Source organism: Micropterus salmoides, unplaced genomic scaffold, assembly GCF_014851395.1.
Source record: "Micropterus salmoides isolate LMB-PRFRI ecotype aquatic unplaced genomic scaffold, ASM1485139v1 Ms_hic_scaffold_8, whole genome shotgun sequence".
In the NCBI taxonomy this organism is placed as follows: Eukaryota; Metazoa; Chordata; class Actinopteri; order Centrarchiformes; family Centrarchidae; genus Micropterus; species Micropterus salmoides.
The window spans coordinates 31034962-31058534 of NW_024044570.1; the positions used below are offsets into that span (position 1 = coordinate 31034962).

Consider the following 23573-nt stretch of genomic DNA (forward strand, 5'->3'; position numbering starts at 1 on the left):
AGTAAATTATGTACTGTATAATTACATACAATATTAGTATAGCATATTCAAATCAATGCCGGCTGATACAGTCTTGGGATGTGTCTTGAAGGGACAAATACTAACAGGATTAGAGGCCTGCCGTGCCTCTTTTGCTGAAAAGTCCTATCAACTTGCTGTTCTGGATCTTATCTAAGCCAGAAAATCTGAACATAGCATCATAACTTTCACATTATGTTCTATGTCTTCTTTTTACCGGAAATATTAGTTGTCAAAGCCCATCTTATTGTTTGTAGAGAGTACTTTTGTTCCTTGATTTATCTCTGCGGACAGATGATGGTAACAGACAACTTTCAGCTATCTAAATGATAGAAAAGGTAATTATGAGGTTAGAAATGGGAAAAAAATGTAATACAACATTTGATCACAAATTAAGGTGATAATATTTCACAGCATAATACCCAAGGATAGCTTCCTGTCCTTTGTTTTCATAAACCTCTGTTTATGTAACATACAGGCTTTTTAATGTTGCTTTCATTTGGTTGAAGGACTAAAGGAAGCTGAAGCACCTGTGCTCTGTGCGTCCTGCTGCAATGCTGCTCCATGATTCCTGTGTTACAGCTTTTTTTTTTTTGTTATAGCACAAATCATTTTTTTTAGAACTGTGGTATCCTGAATAGACAAGATTCACAGGGACAGGAACAGAATAGAGCTCAGCCATATATTAAAACTGTCCATCGGGGTGAGTTAGTACAGTAGCTATACATTTAACCCTCCGAATTGAAAGCCAAATCCATTATAAATTCTCCGGGGAAGACAAATCTACTGATTGTGTACACTTAATGTTACATTGTGCCTCTCTCAAACCTTAGCTTTGGCTCGCCTCTCTTGAAATGGACTGTGAATACTATAGTAGTCTGTCTGTCCATGGCCATGAACCAACTAACTGCTAAAGCTCTACAAGATTTATAACCCTCTACCTTCTTTTTCCCTTCCCCCTCTTTCATCTATTGGTATTCTTCCTTTTTGCTCCCCTCCTTGTCCTCATCTTAGGGTTTTACATTGCCTATTTATCTTTCTTTTTTTCCCCCTCCTTTCTCTGCTCCTGCTCTCCTGCCTCTTCTGCCTGTGCTTCGGCTCTCTACCAAATCCTTATCAACCTTCTCTTCTCTTTCTTTACCCTTTCCCTCTTACATTGTGACCGCTCTTAACAATCTGTCTCATAAGCTAATTCCTAATTCCTGCTAATTAAATGGAGGCCTCACTCTGTGGGCACACTCTCTCTCTAAAGTCTCTCACGAAACCTGCACTATCTAGCCATGTTCAGCTAATTACATCCCTATCAGTAATTACACCGCAGCCTTGGAGAGGGGAATTTCAATAAAGCTAACTCTTCTCAATCCATCTATCCCAGTGATAGATAGATACAGTACAATACATTAAATACTGTAACTTCAATCTTTAGGACTCTATCAGCAATAAGTAAACTGGAAAGCGTATTCCTCCTTTTTTTGATGACACTGTAGCCACTTGCAGCGATGATGGACTAGATCACTGGACAAGTAAACGATTGAATCACTAACAATTAATAACTCCAGGTGCGTTAGGGGATGTTGAGTTTAAGCCGGACTAATACAATGGCGAGATCAATATTCTTGAGCAACGTTCCATTGGCATGCGTTCAGTAACCTGGAATTTTTCCTTTTTCAAACAGTACAAGAGGCAGAAACAGGAGTGAGTTTCCTGTTTTTGCATTGTACTGTAAGCTGGCTGCTTTGTGTTGTTTCTTGTAAAAGAAACTGTGGACTTCTACTCTTGTGAAAAAGACATTTTTGTTTGAAACATCTAAGTGCAGGAATGGAAACGTTGTTTAGTATAATTCTGAACAATCAAAAGTGATCTCATAAGAAAGAGGTGAGACGTTATAGTGATTGTACCTGTTTGTATCCATAGGTCACAGAAGGTCACTATATTAGAATAGATTAGATTCAACCTTAACAAGGATTTAAACAGGGCTGTTCTCAAAATATCAATACACAAATATATTGGTATGTATTCCTTGTTGATATGGGTATACAGATACTTTTGTATTGATACATACGTGTTTTGAAAAAGAAACACAGGGAATACCCAGCTCTAGCTTTAAAACAATGTGGGCTAACTTACAGGGAACAGTTGCTGCTGAGGGGTTGCTGGGGATGTTGCTGCCCCTGCTGTTGTTGTTGCTGCTGATACTACTGGAGGTGATCTGTGACTAGAGATATTAAAACAAACATAGGATATTTATTGGCTTATTAAACAATTATGTGACCATGAAAAGATGTAAAGACTGTTGGGTGTTTGGGACTGGCTCACAGAGACTGACCTGCTATAGTGCTGCAGCTGCTGCCAAGGCTGACTGCTACAATAAAATAAGAGGGAAACGCTCACAGAGACTGCTGCACACCAAGAGCTGCAGGTAGAGGAAATAAAATGCCAGATTCAAAAAAGTGTGGGAAATAATCTGAGAAACATTAACGGGGGAAAGGATGAGGGTGGCAGACAGAGTGAGTAAGAGTGAGACAGACAGATCAGTAAGCCTGTTTTACCAATGTTGTTATAAATAGTTTAAGGCACAAGGCTTTTATTAAGTTACTAGTTAAATTAATCCTAGTTCAAGTGAAAAGTCTGTAGTCAAATTACATAAAAAGACAACACCTATCGACGCCCGTGAAACTTTTCCCCCTCAAACAGCACGAAGCGAACAGAGCACCTTTGTTTATCTGTGTAGAAGCTAGTTAGCTGTCGGCATAGTTCTGGCAGCTAACGTTATTTCTACAGGTGACACAGCAATATACACAACTACTGTGCATGCTCTCTTTGCGTCTTTCTTGTAAAATACATCAAACAACCCACAACAAGCTCATTGCGGTAAACCCCACTTACCGGATTAATCGAAGGTGTCCTTTAGGCAGAGCTGCTGGGGGGGGGGGGGGGGCTGGTCACGGATGAGGTCATAAGGTGAAAGGTCATCATGTGGGCCATTTTATTAACTGAGAAATTATTATTCATTCATTTTACTAATAGTTTGATTGGGCAGGCCTTCACAAAAGGGCCTTTACCTTTTTAATATACAGTCTATGGCCTTTACAAATGTATAAATAAATTAAGGACATTTTGCATTCTTAAAAGGGCACTTTGGGCATCAAAGGGCAAAAAGGCAGGTGCTCAAGCACCCAGCGCACCCCCCTCTGCACGTGTCTGATAAAGATACACAAATATAAAGAATGAGCAATGAACTGAAGAAGAGATTTAACTAGTGTGTAAACAATGGACAAACAAAAAGCTAAATAGATACTAAAACATCTAGAGATGTTGAGCATCGTGGTGTACACACGCCTTTGAACCTGACTGATGATTTGAACACACAACCTGATCTGCAGCCAGCTGCACCACAGTTGCACCACAAGGTCAACTTGGGAAACAGTAATTACAATTTTAGCCTCATAGTCATTCTACAACTCGTTTTTTTCATAATACAATAAAGGTGATTGGGTAAATCTTGAAATGACACTTGCCTAAAGAATTCCAATGACAACCTCTTCAAATGAGCCGGAAGAAACAGTGGTAGAAGAAGTATTAATATCAAAGTTACAGTGAAATGGCAGTTAGAGCGTCTGAATCTTCTTTTATGGGACACATTTCCGAGTGAAAATGCGGATGGGTTTAGTCACGAGAGGAATTTGTATCAGATCCTAGAATTTTGATTGGATTGTGAAAAGTAAGAGTGGCTTAGCGAATAATATGGTGCTTTAGTACAATACAGAACTTGGGCTTCACCCACACCTCCCTCACACATGTTTTTGGATCAGGAGGAAGAGGATATGGGTTTAGTGAATAAATTAGAGCCTTAACCATAATCTTCACATTCTTTGGAAATGTAAACAAAGTTTTTGCCAGCTGAAATCCAAACACACTCTACTACTATAATATTGTTCTGCCACCTACCCAAACTAGCTAACGGTCAAGTGTGGTTTTGTTTGATGGACCGTTAGCTTACACCACATTTAATTGTATACATTTACGTAACCCCCCGCGACCCTGTAGGCAGGATAAGCGGTTGACTATGGATGGATGGACATTTACGTAACATCCCCAAGTTAGACAACTTGGGGATGTCTAACCCCAAGTTGTCTAACTTGGGGTTAGACACACAAGATGGGGTTAAACACAAAGATGAGTCATCAAAATATTTTGATATTTTACAGGAGGAAAAAAGAGAGGGATTTTGATAACACAGGATTAGAATAAGCAAAAGTAATAATCATTGTGATGCAACCCAAGGACCCCTGTCACTGTTCAATGTTTTAATTTAAAGCGTGTAAGGAGCATTTTAATGTTGTAGATGGTCAAGCTTGAGCTAAATGTAACCACTCAGACTATAATTATAAAAAAGCATCTTCATACATCATAGGTTTAGTATGTAAAATCTTAATCTACAACGTACCTCTTACACACACACACACACATACACACACTCACTCTGACTCACAACCTGGAACCCCAGTAGCCAGCTGTCTGTACCAGTATAATTTTTCTGCATCAAACGCTCTCATACCAGCTCCCCATTGCTCCTTTTTCCCCCAGCAGTCTGCTGGAAGTAAGATGTTTGTAGTCTCTGTAGTCTTTGAGTTGTAGATTTTTAGTGTGACTGAAGATGGGAAAACAGTAAAACACAGTCACACCCACAGTGTGCATGAAGGAAAGAATAGATGGACGAGAGAGAGAGAGACAGATGTGGGAATGTCAGAGTAGGCTATTTCTGTTTTGAGCTGAGCTCTTGCAGAGTCATCATCTGCTGTCTCACCATCTGTTCCTCCGTCCGCACCAGTGGGCTTTAAACTCTTTCTTAGAGGACCCACGTCCTTCTTTCCCACAGGGGGGCACAAGGTTTTTAGGGGCTCTTTCAAACTCTTTTCCACCAAAAATACACACTATTTTTGAGGACACTGACCTACAGTATTTGTTCACCCTTACTTCTTACATTACTTGGCGTGCTAATTTGTGATCTTCCCAAGGCTAGACATCAGGCTAGCTTGTTCCTTAAAACAGCATTCTTCACATACTGACCATCCAACAGTGCCCCCTGGTGCTGGCATCACTACCCCCACTCATTGGAAGTGGACACAATGAAGCATTCTTGGGAGCTTGACAAATTTGTGTGCAGACTTTAATGATGCCTTACATGTGTGCACCCCCTAAAGCTCACACACAGGCATACGCACACATACACATACACACACTGTCGGCATAACGTAACCAGTGTTTGGTGATTTAATATAGAAATTGTCCAGCCCAGCTTTGAGATGGCTTCACTCACTAAATCTCTTTCATTCTCTTCCATGTTTATTCAGCACTTCACTGCAATCTATCCTGACCTGTTTCCTGCTGCTTGCCTATTAAAATTCCTCTTAATTATAGAACACTCTGTTTAATTAACTTGATGGATGCACCCAGTCTGATCCCACAGGGAAGGAGAGAGTAGAACAGAGAGAGAAAATGAGAGCCAGAGTTCCCTGGGATGTGGGTGCTAAAGATTTTCTTCTTCACTTAGGTGTTACAATACTGTGTTAATGATATATTGGCTTTACAATAGATTCTTTGAATAATTAGCTGTTGGCTGCATTATTCTGCTTACATGTGTTACTCTACTACCTTATCCTCATCATGAGGCTTTCAATTGTCTTTTCATGAAGCTGGAACACGGTTTTGATCATTTGTCTCATGTCTTCTCATTGTTACAGGAGTTACAGGAGTTGTTTTTCATTTTTTTGCCTGACTTTATAATTTCACTTGCGTTGTGGGGAAAAGAAATATTTGATTTCAGCTTGTTTTATTTTCTTCCATAGAGAGACACATATGCTGGAGGCAGAGGAGGAACAGAAAAATACAGTAAAGGAGACTAAAGAAGGGTGGAGCTTCGCTCTAACGGCTTCTCCTGCCTATTCAGTCGCTCTCAGCCCCAGGCCTGGTGCAGATGATAAGAGCAGCACACAGAGCCCTCCGTGTGTCGAAGAGGTAGGCAAATGCTCACATGTAAACAAATCACGGTTTCCCTGAGTTAGGGGTCATTCCCTGTCTCTGTGCTTCAATGCTGTTTCTGTGGAGGTAGACACACATGCACATCTTATATGGTTTTTTGAAGTGGGTTTACATGAGGTACTTATCCATAGTCAATGTATTATCTGCAGTAGATGGCAGTTGGCGCACCCCCTGTTTGGAGAAGCAGGGAGTTGTACGCAGCTAAGCAATATACTGTTGTGGACAGGGTCAGCAGCAAAATTAATTTTAGCCATCTAAAAGAAGGCCCAACAAAAACAGTCAATATAATTTCAAGTATGGGCCATTTCCTTTGGAACTACATTTTCTCAACTGTAGAACTTCACTATTCCTACGCATAAGTGCAACTTTGTCGAGCAGTGTAACGCTACAACAGTTCAGCTGAAGATAAAAGAGTGGTACTGACCTTCTCATCTGATGGCTCATGATAGGGGAGTGAGTGAGAGTATGACAGCAGCACATCGGAATAATCAAAATGAGTTCGTCTGCTTTTCTTTTTGTGTCTGTAGGTGTTTGATATCTTGCCAATATATGGTCATCTGCAACCTGGGAACCAACAGCTGGTCATATTGTCTTTCTACGGCCATAAAAATGTCAGCAGAGAGGTGGTAGCCCAGTGCCATGTAGAGGAGGGGCCTACGTACGAAATCAAACTCAGAGGAGAAGCATCAGTAATCAGCTACAGCCTTGACTCTACCCACATCGATTTCGGTCTACAGGTACATATAAAGGTCTCCTTTACTCAGAGTTCAGCTTCTCAGGTCTTTATCCCAACAAACTCTACAAATCAAATAGTGCTGTTACAGCTTAGTATGTGCAGATCATTATGGCTAGGGTAAGGGCCAAGACTGGAGTCAGAGACTGCTGGTAGGGGCAAAGAAGGCAGGATAGATTGCTGTTTGAGTTGCTCATGTCTGGGCAAAACTCTCCTTTTCTATGTTTTAATCTACTTTCTGTTAATTTGCATCCTTGTTCTTCCTTTGCCATCTGGTTGCTCATCCATGTGTGACATGACAGACGAAATTAGATTTTTACAAAACTTGGGGGAATGATACATTCTGCCATTTTCAAAACAACACTGACGGGCTTGGGAGAAGTGTGACAGACTTTTGTTTGTGATTTTGGATGACAACGTGTTAGCTGCGTTTCTGTTGTTTGTTTAATGATTATTTGCTTTTGCTTACTGTTAATGTTTTGACAAACAATTGTGTTTTATTCTTCCCCATTCCACTTGTTTGTATTATCATAGAATCTAATGCTAAGGAACAGATTGTGAGATAAGTGTTTGTATGTCATTATCGCACAATATAAAGACATAATATCTACTGTTATGTAGTGCCATCAAACACACTTTTTTACACAGTAAAAAGACTGGTAAGGTGTATCACATTAACTTTGAATGTCACTGCATAGTTTTTCACACTTTGGTCTTTTGCGCTGCCACTCCCTCTTTAAGAATGCAAGCCATCCAGACCAGTTATCATTGATATTCAAAACAAGGACATATTGATTTTTGATTTAGTTGAAATAAGCGATTCAGCAGAACCTTTCTCTGACCTTCCTGTCTGTTCAGCACTATTCTTTCTCCTTCTCTCTGAGTCTATGTTGTTTTCTTGTAGTCAAAGATTAGATTTATCCATATTCGTTAGGAAGTCCTAAAACAACCTCCTTTGCACATCCACAAGGGACCAACTTTGAACAGTTCCAGACATTTTGGTATCACTTTTCTTGTTTGTCTCTACCCATCTGTCTGTCTCTTACACGCTCTCTCTCTCTTTACACTCAAATAACAGCTCCGTTGTGCTCATATCATGGAGACAACTACTTCCAGCTCATCATCTTTCTTATTATATTTTTATTATGGTTATCACCATAAACTGTGAGGTGCAAACAGAGGCCAACATCATGCATATTGTTCTAGAAACAACAATTTACTGTATTACCTTTACATTGCACACCCTCCAACTAAAATATACAAGGTGGAATTGTCATCAAGCTAATTCACGTCATCTTCCAGCTGTTTGATCATAAAGGGGAAGCTGAGGTGACCCTGAGGAATACTGGGAAGCTGGGCTTCAAATTTAGCATCCTACAGGAGGACGATGAGGGGGCAGACGAGGAGACGGGGGTACAGAAGATGGCCCTGGATATGGACGAGCAGCAGTCAGATGCACGGCAGCAAAAAGACAATGAGCAAAATGATAAAGGACAGGAAGTCATACCTGGCCGGCCCATGGTCATACCCAGTATGGTGAGTTCATCTTGGCACTGTTTTAGATATAGGAGGGTCATTTATTGTGAACAAGTGTTTATTCACCTGTTTTTTGTGTGTGTGTCAGGGTTATGTTGCTGGTGGTGCAGAGCAATCTCTGCGTATGCTCTACATCCCGGGAATCCCTGGGGTGTTTGAGAAGCGGCTTCAGCTGCGGGTGGCTTACCTGCCACCGCAGGACATCACTCTGACTGGAGAGGGAGTGTTCCCAAGGATCAGGCTGAACTTGCCACAAAACCTGTGTATGCATAGACGTGCACTCACACACACAGACAGCAAATGGACAACAGTGTCAGTACTCAAAACGCCAAAGGATGAACATTTACAATGCAGTATAGTTTGTTATCTATTACTATGCTTATCCTTTCCTATAAGAAAATTGTTAATGTAAAGTTCTCTGACACAAAGTCTTGTTCCCATAGTACCTAATTTAGCCCCTAGCAGGTAGTCTATTTTATGTGTTGCTTTCTAACACCTTTTATCGTGTTAGAAAACACTGAGCCAAAATCGCTTGATTGACAGGTCTCCCTAATAATTCCATCTCCAATTCTTTATTCCTACACTGGTGTGACACTGTGATTCCCTTGCAGCAGATGAGTGCTACTGTGATGTGGTGAAGCAGGCCAGAACAGCTGTGGAGACAGATAGAGTCAGCAAGGAGCTTATGAATGGAATTACCACTGGTGGAGGAGCAACAGCAGAGACCAACTGCACACTCACCGTCAGTGACTAAAATAAACAACAGTTTTATGCAAAGAAAACTTTGAATCTTCCCAAATGCTGTTTTTAAGGATTAAGAAAAAATCATCTTAAAGTTTGGTTTGTCAGCATGTTCTCATAAAATATTGAGTTGGTTAGTTAGAATGCACATAATGGTGTGAAAACTATTCAATGTTTTGTTCTAGTACAAAATGAATAAGTGACTCTAGAAGGACTAAAACCAATTTAAATGTAATTTAATGTAACATTAAATAGCATATATATGTTTGTTACAATCATGTTTAATTATATAAAGTATATTAAGAAATAATGCAACATATATGGTTTACATGTTCCACATATATTTTCTTTCCAGATATGCAAGGTTGCTACATCACAGGTGTTAGTAACCAGCCTATCTCTGCTTCTTATCTGTATATTGATTTTCCAGGGAGTAGACAAGAACCATTGATTTACAATGAAGATTATTATGACTATTCTCTGCTTTACCTCCTGAATATTTACTCACAGATGGGTGTGTTTCCCCAGCAACATCCATGAAATTTCCCCTAACCAATGAAATAACAATACAAAGATTTTCATAGATAAGGTTAAAGACTGTGATCCCCAGGAGAATCTGCAATACCTGTGCAAAACATGATAAACTGGCATAATTTCCACCTTATTCACAAGAAAACTCAGTGACCATCTATCTGTTGTTATGATAGAGAAATAAGGCAAATGATGTAACAACAATTCATAAAACATTTTTCTAGACCCTTAGTCTAGATAAAGATATCCTATGTCCCTCCAAAAACAGGGGAATGAAGCAAAAAAACTCAAGAAGACCTACAGAGAAGGGACCCTCTACCAGGATGGACAGACACGCAATAGATGTCCTATTTTGGTCAAAATGCTAATTTAAGACATCACCAATTCCACTTAACTTGTAGACTTAAGTACTGCATATGTGATGAGTAGAATGACAAATTGTTAAAGGGAGCTTTGACTTCTAGTCTGACTACCAGTCAGACCGTGCTTTTTATTGCTTATGTAACTCTGTAATACTTTTTTAGTAACTTTTGAGGATTTATGTACCCCTCCCTCTGTCTCTTTCTCCCTTTTGCTTTTCTATCTTTTGCCGGCTGCCTGTAGTATGAAGAGCTGCTTCACATGGAGATCGAGAGAACGCTGGTCAAACAGAATGCTCTCGCTGTGACCGGCAGCCTGCTGGAGCTCAGAGACTCGCAAGGTTCCTCCAGAAAGTGGCACAGACTTAGCAAGTATGTTCATACACACACACACACACACACACACACACGCTTTGGCTGAACAGATGGTCCACTCACTGGGCTGAAGTGAGAACTGTGTTGTGTAATTCAAAGAGTTTGGGTTAATGAACACTGTCTGGCTGGGTATGTTTTTGTTTTGTGGTACTTGATGGATATCATAGTGTGCATTGGATGTTACCATACCATACCATACTGTGATCCCTTGTTTGTCTTCCACCAAATGTATACTGAAGATTATGACTTAATAATAATCAAGTTGATGTTCAAGGCAAACATGATGTGAACTGTGTTCCATTGAAATAAAACACATTTCACACATGTAAAGAAAACTTTTTAAATGACATAGTTTTGTAAAATGATAACATATAGTAATATGATCATAACAACTCAAAACAATTCTGTCGAATCTCAGTAATTCATAAAATGCAAGTAGTGGCTTAGTAAAAAGACTTGATGTGACTTGGATGATGCTTGTTATTGGTTGTCTTATTTATGTTTCTCTTCCCACACCCCCAGATTCCTGCTCCCCGAGTATGTTTTGGATTTTGGTTATGTCATTCCAGGCAAAGTCCTCAGTCACACTATAAATGTCACCAATACCGGGTCAGTGGCCGTGTCCTTCCATGCCAATCGCAAATCTCTAGCTGGCACAGGTAACACAATATAGTTCCTGTGGCATTTTCAGTTCTTTGTCTCTGTTTCTTATTTACGTGGGCTGTCTCTGTATTACTGTACAACAATTACAAAGAACGTGGTAAATAGTATTTATAAACTGACAGTTTGGGCCTAACTAATTTTCTGCCTCCTTTGAGCTACAGTATGTGCAATTATGCACATACCTCATCTGGAAAAATAATAGAACATGAAACTCATAATACTGGATTAGCGAGACAGGCAAATAAGCTGTTAGAAAGGGATAGCAGAGGAAAATTATCTCAATAATGGATAAAATTTGAGTTGCAGATATGAATCATTCAGTTTTCACTGTGCTGTTTTATTGTCTATTGATTTGTGTTCAATACTTTGCCTTTTTTAAAATAAAAAATGGCTTGCGTGTGTTGTTGCTTCTTCAAAGGTTTCAGTGCAGAATTTGAAAGAGTGAAAAACCTGCCCTGTGGCGAGACACAGACTTTCATAGTTAAATTTGACCCCCAAGGAGCCAACCTGAAGATGGGGGGCATAAGTGTTGTCATGCCAATACAGGTACAAATGGACACACACACACACACACATACACGTGCACAAATAGCATAATTTCTGATTCAGTATAATATTTTGGGTCCTTGTCTGTTTTACAGGTCACAGGTGGTCCGATGGTCCAGGTGCGGCTGTGTGGAGTGGTAACTGTGCCGGCCATCTCTGTTTCCACGGATACACTACAGTTTGACACTGTGCAGTGCGGCATGTGTCAGGTAATAGAGCATGAGAATATGGAATGACACGGTATATATATATAATTATATATATATAATTTAAAATAGTAGAATTTTATAATATCCTACACTGATTACTTGGATTACTACACACATTTTTTTAAATCAAATTTACTTTTACTGCTCATTTTATTGTACTTTGTATTATCAACATGCAAATGCAGGAGAATAGGAAAGTAGGTGAAAGCACAAATGCTGTAAATGCAGCTTAACAGTGCTGCCTGTGTGCATGGTACAGTAATGAGGGGCACCAATGAGAGACCACTATGCCACCTCACTGCGGTGCCCTCTTGTGGTCAGATCATTTCCAAGGACTTCTCTTACGAAACTGACATGCTTGAAGGGCTTAAACTCAGTTGTGGTAACACATCTTTAAAGAAGTGAAATCATTATCTTAAAACTGTGCTTAGTGATTTTATGCTGAAGCAGCAAGAAGTCCACGTATCAACTAAAAATCAGTACACTCTGTTTAAACTAAACGGGCGTGAGAATGTTGTTGTGAAAACCCTTTATATTTTGTGATACATAACCTCCCCCCATCAGGTGAAGACAATACAGCTGTTCAATCACGAGTCTGTGCCCTGCTACTGGAGCATAGCCGAGGAGGTCAAGTCTTTCAAAAAGGTACAACAGCTGTCATTCAATGAACTTCTCCAAAATAATTTTTTTATTTGATATCCATGTAACAAAAACTAGATTTACCTGGTATCTTACATCTTTAGCTTTAGGAAAACCAAGTGTTTAGAATACTATCTAAACAATCTGCATTAGGGTAAGACCTGCCTCTGTTCTTGCTTTCACTCAGGTAGATAAGTTTCTGCCTGTCTACCAGCGTAAAAAGGTCATGCAGGATTGGCGACCACCTCCAGTGGTTTTTGAGATTATTCCCTGCTCTGGCACACTGTCCCCTGGTGAACAAGTCAACGTCCAGATAAAGTTCAGCCCTGCTGAGGGGGTAAAGAGCTTAATTGATTTCAGAGTTTGGTACAATGCAGAGCAGAGCATCATGGCGTTACTGCCTGTATGAAATGGTGGAAACATGTTCTATAAAAGAGTTGTAACAAAATATTGACCGACTATGTATGTCTTTGCAGCATGCTTACAGCAGGCAGCTAGTGGTCCGTGCGGCTGAGAGCACCCAGCAGGTGTTCATTACAGCACAGGGGAAAGGTGAGGAGCCACAACTCGAGTTCTGCCCGTCTGCACTGGAGCTGGGGCCTTGCCTGCCTGTCAGCACTGAGGTTGAAGCTGAGGTCACTGTCAAAAACCCCTGCTCTTTCACCATTGAGTTCTACTCCCTGGAGTTCGACACACAGTATCTGGAGGAAGAAAAGGTAGCTCTCTTTATCTCAAGTTTAAGAAATAATGTCACACATTTATTTTTTAATATACATTCATGAAAGGCAAGAGACAAGGCCACAAACATCTGAATGTGAAATGTTTTTCAGGGTTATTCGAGACTTCTCTCGTGCAATTGATAGACTGAATGTAAGACTACACAAGTATAAGAAAGAGAGAGAATGCTGGAATGAGAGGGTGCAAGCAAGGTTGATAGATGACACAGTTAATGATACTGTGAGTACATACAGTATTATTCAGCCATTTAAAGGGGATTGTCTTCTTCTAGTACAGTCTGTCTTATTTAAAGCTCTCAAGAACCAGCTTCCGTGAACCAGATGTTATAAACATTTCATCCACCAGGGGGGAATAGAGCCATCAGTCACAAGAAATCATTACCAGTCTAAACTTTGATCAAGAGAGGCAGTTGCACAATGCTTTTACAACTTCCTATTCATAAACCACATATTGCCACTAAATCCATTTGTGTTGCTTTGTTTTATATAACTTAATATCTCTAACTGGAAAATTTGTAACGTGATAAAACGCATGTTTTGGGCCTTACCCAGGCCTTAGATAGTCACAGAAAGTGAAAGTTAGTTTTAGCTTATCTAACACACACAATTTCACCTAATCTTTCCTTCTTCTCTTTCCCTCTTGGAGAAAGACAAAAGATGATCTGCCCTCAAAACATTGCACATTTACCAGTCTCCTCTCCTCCTTTTCATATCTCCTCACCTGGCCCCTCACTTGTCAACATCAGATTTTCTTCTGTCTGTTTATTTTTGTGTTTCTCCCTAAACCTCTTCCCAATTACTTTGTCCCATTTAGATCCTTCGTCTGATGCAGGGTTATGATGAGAACAACATATTACTGCTGCCACCCAGGGCCCCTGGAGAAAGTCTTCCCACAGAACTGCTCGTCTACTACAAGGACTACTGCTCCCAGCTGAAAGGTGGGAGACGCACCCATGTTCATCTGCAAGCACTGAAGTCAGATACTTGCATGTGTTTGCATACTGTATCAGTGCTTGCATGTTTTAATCTAATCTGCCTGTATGCAGCAGAGCTGAAGGCAGGCTCAGATGAAAAAGAAGCTGGGACAGGTGACACACATGAGGAAGAAGAGAGGTCCAGAAAAAACAATGCCAACCCACCAGACAGCTTGGCTTTTGCGCATTCACTTGTTTTGGAGATGACCAAAGGGGGAAGCAGTGGGAGACTGGGGCAGCTAGAGATGACCCCCGTCTCCAGAGCAATTGCCCGCCACATGTGTGTTGACCTGTCACCTGAGGGTCTGGCTGCACGCAACCGCAGAGGCATTGCTGTTATTGTATATGGAGCCCCGCAGACAGGTGAAGCAGTTACATAGTGTAGATAAAATTAAATTATATCACCTAATTTGCAGAATCTTGATATTTTACATAAATCACCACTCAGTTAGCTTGGATTAATGAATATGTAAAACTGTGTGTGTGTTGTTGCTCCACTTTTTCCAGATAAGAGCAGCACAGCGGCTGCTCTCGCTCGTCACTACGGAGGTGCGTGTTTGAGTGTTGATGCTGTGGTTACAGATGTGCTGATAAATGGCGCATCGCCTGTTAGCCTGACCGCAAGACGACTCTATGACTGTGCTGCTGCGGAGTATGCTGACAAGAAGGCTGAGGAGGCTGGTAAGCATAAGATCTAAATACTCAAATGGGGGGTTTGTGTATCTGTTTGGGTAGTTGCATTAGCCTGCAGGTCAAATCACAAGCCACTTATTGTAATGACCAGACTAGTGCTTTCCCATATGTGCCAATCAGCAAGGCATTTAATCACCATCCTCTTCACGGGAACGACTCAGCAGTCAGACAAAGTCTGTGATTGTGCAAGGCAGCCTGGCACTTCAATTAGGCTTTAGAAGTGTTTGATAGTGTTATATTTAATGCAGGTTTGGACTCAAGAGCAGACAGAGACTTGCTGGTTGAAGCTCACAAAAGGATTTTAATGATTAAACAGAGGGTTTTAGTGGGGTTGTTGTGGAGAGTAGTTGGGAACAAAAAGGTCCTGTTGCTGGCGGATCGGTATGGCAGACGGGAAGGCACTGAGGCAAAAAGGAGAAAACACGTTACAAGAGGTTAGCTCACAAGACAAATGAAGCTTACTAGAGAGTTGTCTATGAGTTTGTTACCACTGAAGTGAGTACAACAATCTGGCGCTGCTGACTGGAGATCAGAGTTTTTCAGCAGGAGCTTGATTGATTGTCAGCAGCTGTGCCGGAGAGCCAGGTGCCTAAGAGAGACCACACCCACACCACACACCAGAGAAACCACAAAAACACTATCAAATACACTGGTCACGGACCGAGCGTGACAGATAGTCAGAGGACAGTACTGCAGAAGAGCATAGTGTCTGGTTTAAATTGATAAATGAAGGTGAAAATAAATAAACCCATTTGCTTCCAGCTCAGTCCTTTGAAAAAAACAAAGAACCGGGACCTGCACCACATCTTGAATCCTCAGATCCAGCTACAAATTCAGCTGCAGCTTCACATGACACTGTGGAAGTTCTTGCAAAACTCAGAGAGGACAGCTGCAGTAAAAATGACTCCAAAGCTCCTCAGGAGACCGAAAACAAAGACTTCGCCCTTTGCCTGGTACATTTTCTCAAGTCCTCTGGTCATCTGCTGTGTTTGGGATGTTTAACTATTTTAGTAGGTTTGGGATTGGGAAAATCTTGCTTTTTCTCTATAAATTCAGGTTATGGACCTACTGGATACATCTACACATACATTTATCTTTGCAAGCAAAATCTCTCTTTTATGTCTGGGTATAAAATGATTATATAAAATTGTGAATATATTAAGTAATAATTTAATGTGAATCACCAATTTCTTTTGGTGTGGTCTCACTTCAGGGAGGAGATGTGACCACATTCAGAAATCTCTTGCCCGAGCAGCTACTGGTTGAAATTCTGGCGGAAAGATTTCAGGTTAGTTAACTGTTTAGAAAGATGGTGGCAGCGCTATATATGCATTATATAGTAGTAGTATTCTGTGTGACACAGTTTCAAAGTTAACTGCTAGAGCACAATGTCACAGGACCTATAGATAAAGTTAAATCTAATATAGTGCAGATGACAAGTAGATAAATATTACATCAAAAAGGCTTGCAACTAGTTGCACTTAAACACTTAAACTTAAAACTGGCAGATATCAGATATGTATTGTGTCTAAGTTTCATTGTGTCTTCTCATGTTTTGCTCTTTTTTCTTGTCATTGCTGTTGGTGCTGCCGTCATGATAACAGCTAAGCGATTGTCACCGTGGCATAGTGATTGGCAGCCTGGAGTCTGTCTACACTCAGTCAGCAGCAAGCACGCTGCAAGTTGTTCTCAAGGCCCTTAATAATCGCAAACACATCTATGTAGTCAACTTGTCTGACTCCTACGCTGCCCTGAAGGCAAGGGAGACAGCACAGAGAGAAGCCCAGGGTAAAACATGCACCAGCTCACACACAAACACAAATTCTTAGAGTGTACAGAGGACAGAACTCATCAAAGTTATCGTATTATTATTTCTACTCAGTAAGGTTGATAACAATGTACAGTATGTTGAACTGTCTGTGTGTGTGCCCTTCAGAGGCTCTGAAGAAAGAGAAAGCTGACAGGGAGGAGCAGTGGTTACAGGAGCTCGATGGGGATGAGTATGATGCTCTGCCAGAAGAGGTGAAGGAGCGTATTGCCTTGAGACATAGAGAGAAGCTCAGACTGCACAAACTCAGGTACCGACTCCAAGACATATTGGACCTAACGCAAGAAAATGTTTGCATTCTTATCCTAAAACCATACTCGCTCAATTGGACAAACGTGTCGTAAATTGCTTGTTTCAGCCTAATAAATGCCACCTGTTCATGGGGACGTGAAAGAAATATAGATAAAGATTTGAGAAAATACATATCAGCTTGGACTATGTGTCTGCATACCTGGATGAGGTCCTCATTTAACCCTCCAGTTTTTCATGTTGTGTACATTACTTGTTTGAAGTCCCCTCTAGAGTCTAGTTTTTGAGCTTTGTTTACAAACACTAATTAGAGTGTTCAGAGAATTAGCTGACAAAGCTTCCACCAATCAGTGGGAACATTTTCAATAAAAAAAAATATAAAAACTGTGTGTGGGTGTACTTAACGTGTGTGATCTGTGCGTAAGGGAGCTTGGGCGAATAGTAAAAGTACACAAAGAACAGAGGAACCAGGAAGAGATGAAGAGGCTGAGAGAAGAAGAATTGAAGAAGAAGAGCAAAAAGCTGGCAAAAAAGGATAATAAAGAAGCATCAAAGAAGAAGAGCTTGGTGGAGGGAAAGCAGGTCTGTATGTGTATCCCATTCCTTCACGAAAACAAAATCCAATGTGAACTAAAATATATCCAAGCTCCCATTAGCACACACAAATAAAATTAATTTGTTTCATTTCCTCTTCAGTCATCAGATGCATTGAATGGGAGGAGGATGTCTACCTGTAACAAGTCAAAAGAGTCACTAGTGGACGTAAATATAAATGAAGGTGCCAACATGTGTAAGTAATCGCAGCATGCTTCAATGCAGGACGTAGGAACTTCCAGGACATATTAACACAATACACTAAGAAATCAATGTCATTCTGATTATTAAAAGTCATGATCAAAAATGTAACCATGGATTATTATTGTTCCTCTTTGCTAATACAGTGCATCAAAACAAAGAGGCTGATCATTCACACACAAGGACAGAAGAAGCCAAAGTTTTACAGGCAGAGTCTCCCCAACCTGAAGACAAGCTGGAGGGAGAAATTGTGGGTTTATTAAGGAGCGAAGGCAGTGACACGCTGAACCTCACACAGCAACGCATCATGTTGTCAAATGAGTATTTAGTGTCACATTTACCGACACATTTCAATACAAGTACTTTCTATTTCTAGAATCTTTATTAAGATAATGCCATAATGGGTCCTGCATTCACACAAAAAATACCATCTGCAACCGCATGTTTTGTGTCATTAGAAAATGAACATACCTTTCTTTCATTTGTAATTGCACTCTTGCACTCAGGCTCTGTTGTTCATGATATCAAACTTAGCACTGAATACTGGGAATTTACTGTGCTTTAAAAACATTTAATGACAGATGAAAAAAAATATAGCAGCAAATGAATTACATTCACATTTACATGTAATACTGTTGTCGAATTCGCCATGAACATTATAGTGGAAAAATAAACTGCTGCTCTGAACTTAGTTAATACTTTTGTAATAATTAAGTAAAGACAATTTTAGTCATACAATCTGTTGCGTTTAGAATTACCCTCACAACTACACTGAGCCTCTGCCATTTGTAGAGCAATTCTTACTGTTAAATGCTGATGACCTCTTTGTAATCTACTATCCACCTTTGTTTCCCTACCCAGTCCAGTGTGGATGAGTTGCAGTCTCAGTTTAGTGAGTATGAGCGGATCCAGGAAAAGGTCGAACACATCCTGCATCACTGGGACCGAGTCCAGGGCTTGTTACTGGTCCCGCTCCCCAGTGAAGAATGTCCACCAGTGTCAGAGGATGCTGCAACCGAGAAACAGGTGAGTTTGCTGACTGTCAGTTGTATTTTCTTTATACTTAAGTTAAAGGGGCAATATGTAGTTTTTGGTGCGGTTTTTAGATTGAAACCTTTTGTGTGCTCGTACGTGTGCTCAAAATGAGCGAGCATAATCGTGCAGACAGAAACACTGGTCAGCTTCACACAACATGCTGGAAACTCATTTAAACTCCCACTGCAAAGTTACAGGAATATTTTTATCAGCTTGAGGTTTTAGCAATCCATGCTCATTACATGATAACGTGACACTGAATGCATTTAGTACTTTGACATAATACTGATGGTACACAGGATTGTAATATGGATCGCATTAGCTGTTCAAGTAATGTGGAAGGCCATAAAACTGTAGAATTTTACACCACATGATGTTTGCAACTGCTCGGCGTTAGTGGGCGTGCTATGTTATCTATCTTGAGCCAACTAAAGCACAAAATCACAATATATTTCTCATGTTTTTCAGTAATGTTAGTTAACCTGTCCAATAGGATGAAAGACAACTCTGTGTCGGTTTAGTCAGTCCCAAAACAAAGTGGAGGTCTCTCCGTGACTGGAGTCTTTCTGATGTTGACTGTGTTTTCACCTGACGTCGATCTGATTCTCGTTTGTCCTGAGAGGCTCCTGCACATTGTTGTTGGTTTTTATCCTTACGTGGAGTTTGTGTTGGAGTCTGTGTTGTGCTGGGAGCCAGACATGTTATGGTTTTAGCTGCGGTGTTGCTGTGTGTACGGCACAGATTCAGCAGACGATAGGCTCCGGAGCGTGCATGCTCACAACAGCCATGGATTTTACGAAAATTCCGACCCGGAGTCTTCACATAGGATTAGGCATACTGGCTGTCAAAGAAAAAGAAATTCCTGTGGGGCTAGCCATCAGTGGGACACTACTATTGAGTGTCTGTCTAACACCATACTTTCTAATAGAACTCAGCAAGAAAAAGAAAACCTCTGGTACTAACTGTTAATTCTTTACATTTGCATAAATTGCATATAGACAAAGGAAGCCTCAGTGTTACTACACTTTAAATTTTGTATACATCATTTTAATCCTGTGTATCCCTGTGTACACAGACCCCTGTTGGCAAGAGGAGCAAGAAAGCCAGTACCAAGACATTGTCTCCACTGCCCAGTCAGATGGCAGCACCACCTGAAGCAGACAAGGCAGGAGACAAGGTGTATCCACAAGACATCCCTCACATTGTGCTGAATGTAACAGGGAAAGACTATCCGAGTGCCACAGAACTGCTCAGCAGCAGCGTCCTGCCTCCACTGGATGAAGTATGACTTGTCTAATTTGTCTTGTTTTTGTAGTTTGTATAATTAACTATATGTGTCTTCCCTCTTCTCACTTTACACCAGTTAATCATCGCTGCCTAATCTATTTCCTTCTCTCTTTTGGTCTTGTTAGGTGTTGGAGGATTTGGGGTTTGGACCTGGCGGCCCACCCATCCTTCCTCCAACCACGTTCTCCATGGTTCCTTTCCCCAAAACCAGAAAGCAATCTAACAGTCAACTCACCTGTGACTGTTTCACCTTCCTGGTTCCCTCTGAGCTGGGCGAACGGCGTGAGGAGAAAAAAGATTCAGAGGAAGATTTACAAACATCAGTTGTAAAGGTCATGGTAATTTCACACCACATGAATATACACTTAAACACACATGCATAAGTGGAAAAAATTTGAGATGTTAAAGTTATGGTCTTGTCCAAAGAAGTTACATTCTTGTATGGCAAGAACCAGCAGGATTTACAGGAAATGCAGTCTTAGAAGAATAATTAGGGCTAAGAATTTACCTGCACTGAAATACAAGCTACCGTTCATCTCTACCTTGGTCTCACAGGTTTATGAAACCAAATTATAACAATCAATAAATCAAAAGTACAAACTGATCTTAAAAATGTAAAAGATTTAAGATTTTAAAATCAGAATGGTGTTCACACTAAAGGTAGAGGCAGCAGCAACACCTTCCAAAAGTGGTGGCAAGGGCAGCACTAAGGAGAGTGCAGTAACAAAGGACAAGGATAAAAAGGACGGAGAGAGTCAGAGGAGCAGGAGACGAACTTCAGCCAAGACAAAATCAAAGGACTCGGACCGGTCTCGCTCACCTCAGGTACACGTCTCCTCCATGTCGGACTGCATCGAACAGGACCAACACCAACACCAAAGGAATTTGGAGCTGAAACGCAAGCAGAGGCAAGTTAAAACACAACCAGACAAACTCTGCAAGGAGACATTGTTGGGTTTCTTTGCTTTGATATTGTGGTTTTATTAAGCGTGTGTGTGTGTGTGTGTGTGTGCGCTTGTGTGTGTGCAGCCTGACCAGATTTCGCTGGGTTGTACCCCCCAACAGTGAAGTGGTTCTGAAGATCTGGTTCTACTCAGACTCCCCAGGGAGGTTTGAACAGACTTTCAACTTTGAGCTACTGGGCACCAAGAGACACTACCAGCTCCCCTGCAGAGGACTTTGCACCTATCCCTCCATCTGCAAAGACTACATGTCAGTCAGCATTGTTTTATAATGTAATGCGGTAATATAGATGGTAAAGAAAGAGAACGGGAATACAAATACATACTACATAATAATTACACTTTAGTCTTGATATTTCACCTAATATTTGTTTGCCAAACAAATCTTTGCATAAAGCAATAAAGCCTTCTATCATAGACAGAGCCAACAGTCACACTGACTAACAGCCAGACAGCAGCCTGCTACTCAACACAAGAGCCACAGACTTTGAGCAACAACCCACATCAGCTTTTCTGCTAAACTCTCCTTATCTAAATTACAAAAGTGAACACGTCTTGTCCTGCACCTTAGCTTGTGGAACGAGCGACCAAACAGACATTCACAGAGGAAAAGAGCAGCACTGCTAACGTCAGTTTGCAGGCTAGATAGCTAATTAGCTGCCTCAGCTGTAGCACCATAAACAGCATGTAAACTTAACCTGCAAATGTCACTGCTGTGATGTGTGTGGTCCTCTTCAATACCACTTCTAATAACACATTGTTGTTTTCTTTATTACTGCTGCTCCTCTGTCACTGTGTCCCTTTTTCGTCCTTTTAATAATAAAAAGCTATTGATAATAAGGAATTACTAACAATATATTTACATTAGTCACATTATTTTTCTTACTAATGTGACTACATGACATGTTAGACTTAAAGTTATCATATGTGGTTTTCCCAGGACTCTTTTTGCCCTCAGTAAGAAGGTGCCACAAATGACAGAAGGGACCCAGAAGACTTATGTTATCACACCTGGATACTTTGAGTTTGGACCATTACTCTGTGGCAAGACCAGAGACAGGTGAGAGGCAGAGTGATGGCAGTGTACGGCTTTGTGCGTTTGTATCAGCGTTTGCCTTTGTATTTACAGATTTACATGTGTTTATGTAGATACAAGGAAAATAAGTACCCAGAGAACACAGAGAGACTGGTGATTCATAACAATTCAGGTCTGGAGGCTGAGGTCCAATTCAGTTTCCAGCATGATACCCAGGCCACCACATATCTGCTGTACCCCCCCACCATGACTCTCAAACCTGACCAGAAACAGGTACCAGAGCACTAGTCTATTAACACTCTCATTCAGAAAACTGATGATGTAATGACCAAAGCAAAGGGAACATACAAGATTGTGAATATTTTGGTGTCCTTTGAAGCAATACAGATGATAATAGCATTAGTACATGTAAATATTCTCTGTCCTGCTAGGAGTTGACAGTGTGGGCCTACCCAACAAAACTGGGACAAATGAAGGACAGTGTTGTTTGCTATATCAAGGACAATCCAGAGCTTGTCATCATAAACCTCTCCTGCTGGGGTGTTCGGCCAATGCTGGAGCTGGAAAGCAAGCATTTGCATTTTGACAGGGTTTTGCTGCACAGGTACCAAATATAGAGTACTAAATCTTGGAATACACATTTTTTCATCAATACCTTTACATGGGATTTTTGCACAGTGCAGGCCCTCCAAATAGAGAAGAAACATGATAAAGTTGAAATACTGTACGTTAATTACAGAGGTTATTTTTGAATTCTTGTATGAACTAAACTGTCTATCCCTCTGTCCACCCAACCGGCCTTCTTCCAACTTTCTTTCTAGGCAGGACAGCCGTAGTGTGATGCTGCACAATAAGACAGCTCTGCCGGTGTCCTGGAGACTGCAGGGTGCGGAGGATTTGGGCGATGAGTTCAGTGTGCCACAGGATGAGGGCATCATCTCACCTAACTCCTCTATCCCCCTGAGCTTGCACTTCAGGGCCAGGAAGCCACTCCACATTAAGAAGATCTTACGTCTGGAGGTAAAGTAATATAAATACACATTAATAACAGTATGAACTCAGTGTTATTCAAATGTTGATCTAGACAGTCAGAAGCACCTGCGAATGTCAAGGGTGATTCAAAAATATGTAAAATCAAGTCAGATGAAAATGGACAAAGCCTATGCAGATAGATGTGGAGGGTGTCAAACTGGGTATTTCATACATATTTGTATGTATATATGTATGTATGTACAGCGTGTGCTGTGTGTTTTGTTTCAGGTATCTGACGTGGCGAAGATTCTAGGAATCGTACACACCGAAAACATACAGGTCACTGCTGAAGCCTATGATATAGCTCTGGACATCTCACCAGGTAGAAACTGGTAGATTAAATAGGTTAATTTGTCTTCTCTAACTAAACATTTGGGATTTTCACTCCTGGATCCTAAAAACAATATTCTATATACTCTTGTTTCTCTGGCAGATGGCTGTCTGGACTTTGGAACGATCAAAGTCTTTGAAGAGGCCAAACTGTCTCTCAGGATGAAAAACCAAGGAAAATATGAAATAGCCTACAAGTGAGTTTGAGGTGCTAGTTTTTGAC

General features: G+C 40.8%; 1 protein-coding gene across 1 annotated transcript in view; it reads left to right on the forward strand.

The window, feature by feature from the left end:
- Window positions 1-23573, forward strand: part of hydin (HYDIN axonemal central pair apparatus protein) — an 81598-nt gene that overhangs the window by 33795 nt on the left and 24230 nt on the right. Inside the window, exons 25-57 of the mRNA XM_038706541.1 lie at window positions 5868-6036; window positions 6588-6797; window positions 8096-8329; window positions 8418-8592; window positions 8941-9071; window positions 10205-10332; window positions 10858-10994; window positions 11417-11544; window positions 11640-11753; window positions 12318-12398; window positions 12580-12729; window positions 12869-13108; window positions 13944-14067; window positions 14176-14466; window positions 14611-14784; window positions 15559-15749; window positions 16010-16084; window positions 16401-16584; window positions 16733-16874; window positions 17299-17455; window positions 17570-17663; window positions 17815-17918; window positions 18530-18694; window positions 19779-19985; window positions 20116-20322; window positions 20651-20898; window positions 21020-21202; window positions 21893-22012; window positions 22102-22261; window positions 22420-22592; window positions 22810-23008; window positions 23249-23342; window positions 23454-23547. Coding sequence (XP_038562469.1) covers window positions 5868-6036; window positions 6588-6797; window positions 8096-8329; window positions 8418-8592; window positions 8941-9071; window positions 10205-10332; window positions 10858-10994; window positions 11417-11544; window positions 11640-11753; window positions 12318-12398; window positions 12580-12729; window positions 12869-13108; window positions 13944-14067; window positions 14176-14466; window positions 14611-14784; window positions 15559-15749; window positions 16010-16084; window positions 16401-16584; window positions 16733-16874; window positions 17299-17455; window positions 17570-17663; window positions 17815-17918; window positions 18530-18694; window positions 19779-19985; window positions 20116-20322; window positions 20651-20898; window positions 21020-21202; window positions 21893-22012; window positions 22102-22261; window positions 22420-22592; window positions 22810-23008; window positions 23249-23342; window positions 23454-23547 — 5283 coding nt within the window. The remainder of the gene's footprint in view (window positions 1-5867; window positions 6037-6587; window positions 6798-8095; window positions 8330-8417; window positions 8593-8940; window positions 9072-10204; window positions 10333-10857; window positions 10995-11416; window positions 11545-11639; window positions 11754-12317; window positions 12399-12579; window positions 12730-12868; window positions 13109-13943; window positions 14068-14175; window positions 14467-14610; window positions 14785-15558; window positions 15750-16009; window positions 16085-16400; window positions 16585-16732; window positions 16875-17298; window positions 17456-17569; window positions 17664-17814; window positions 17919-18529; window positions 18695-19778; window positions 19986-20115; window positions 20323-20650; window positions 20899-21019; window positions 21203-21892; window positions 22013-22101; window positions 22262-22419; window positions 22593-22809; window positions 23009-23248; window positions 23343-23453; window positions 23548-23573) is intronic.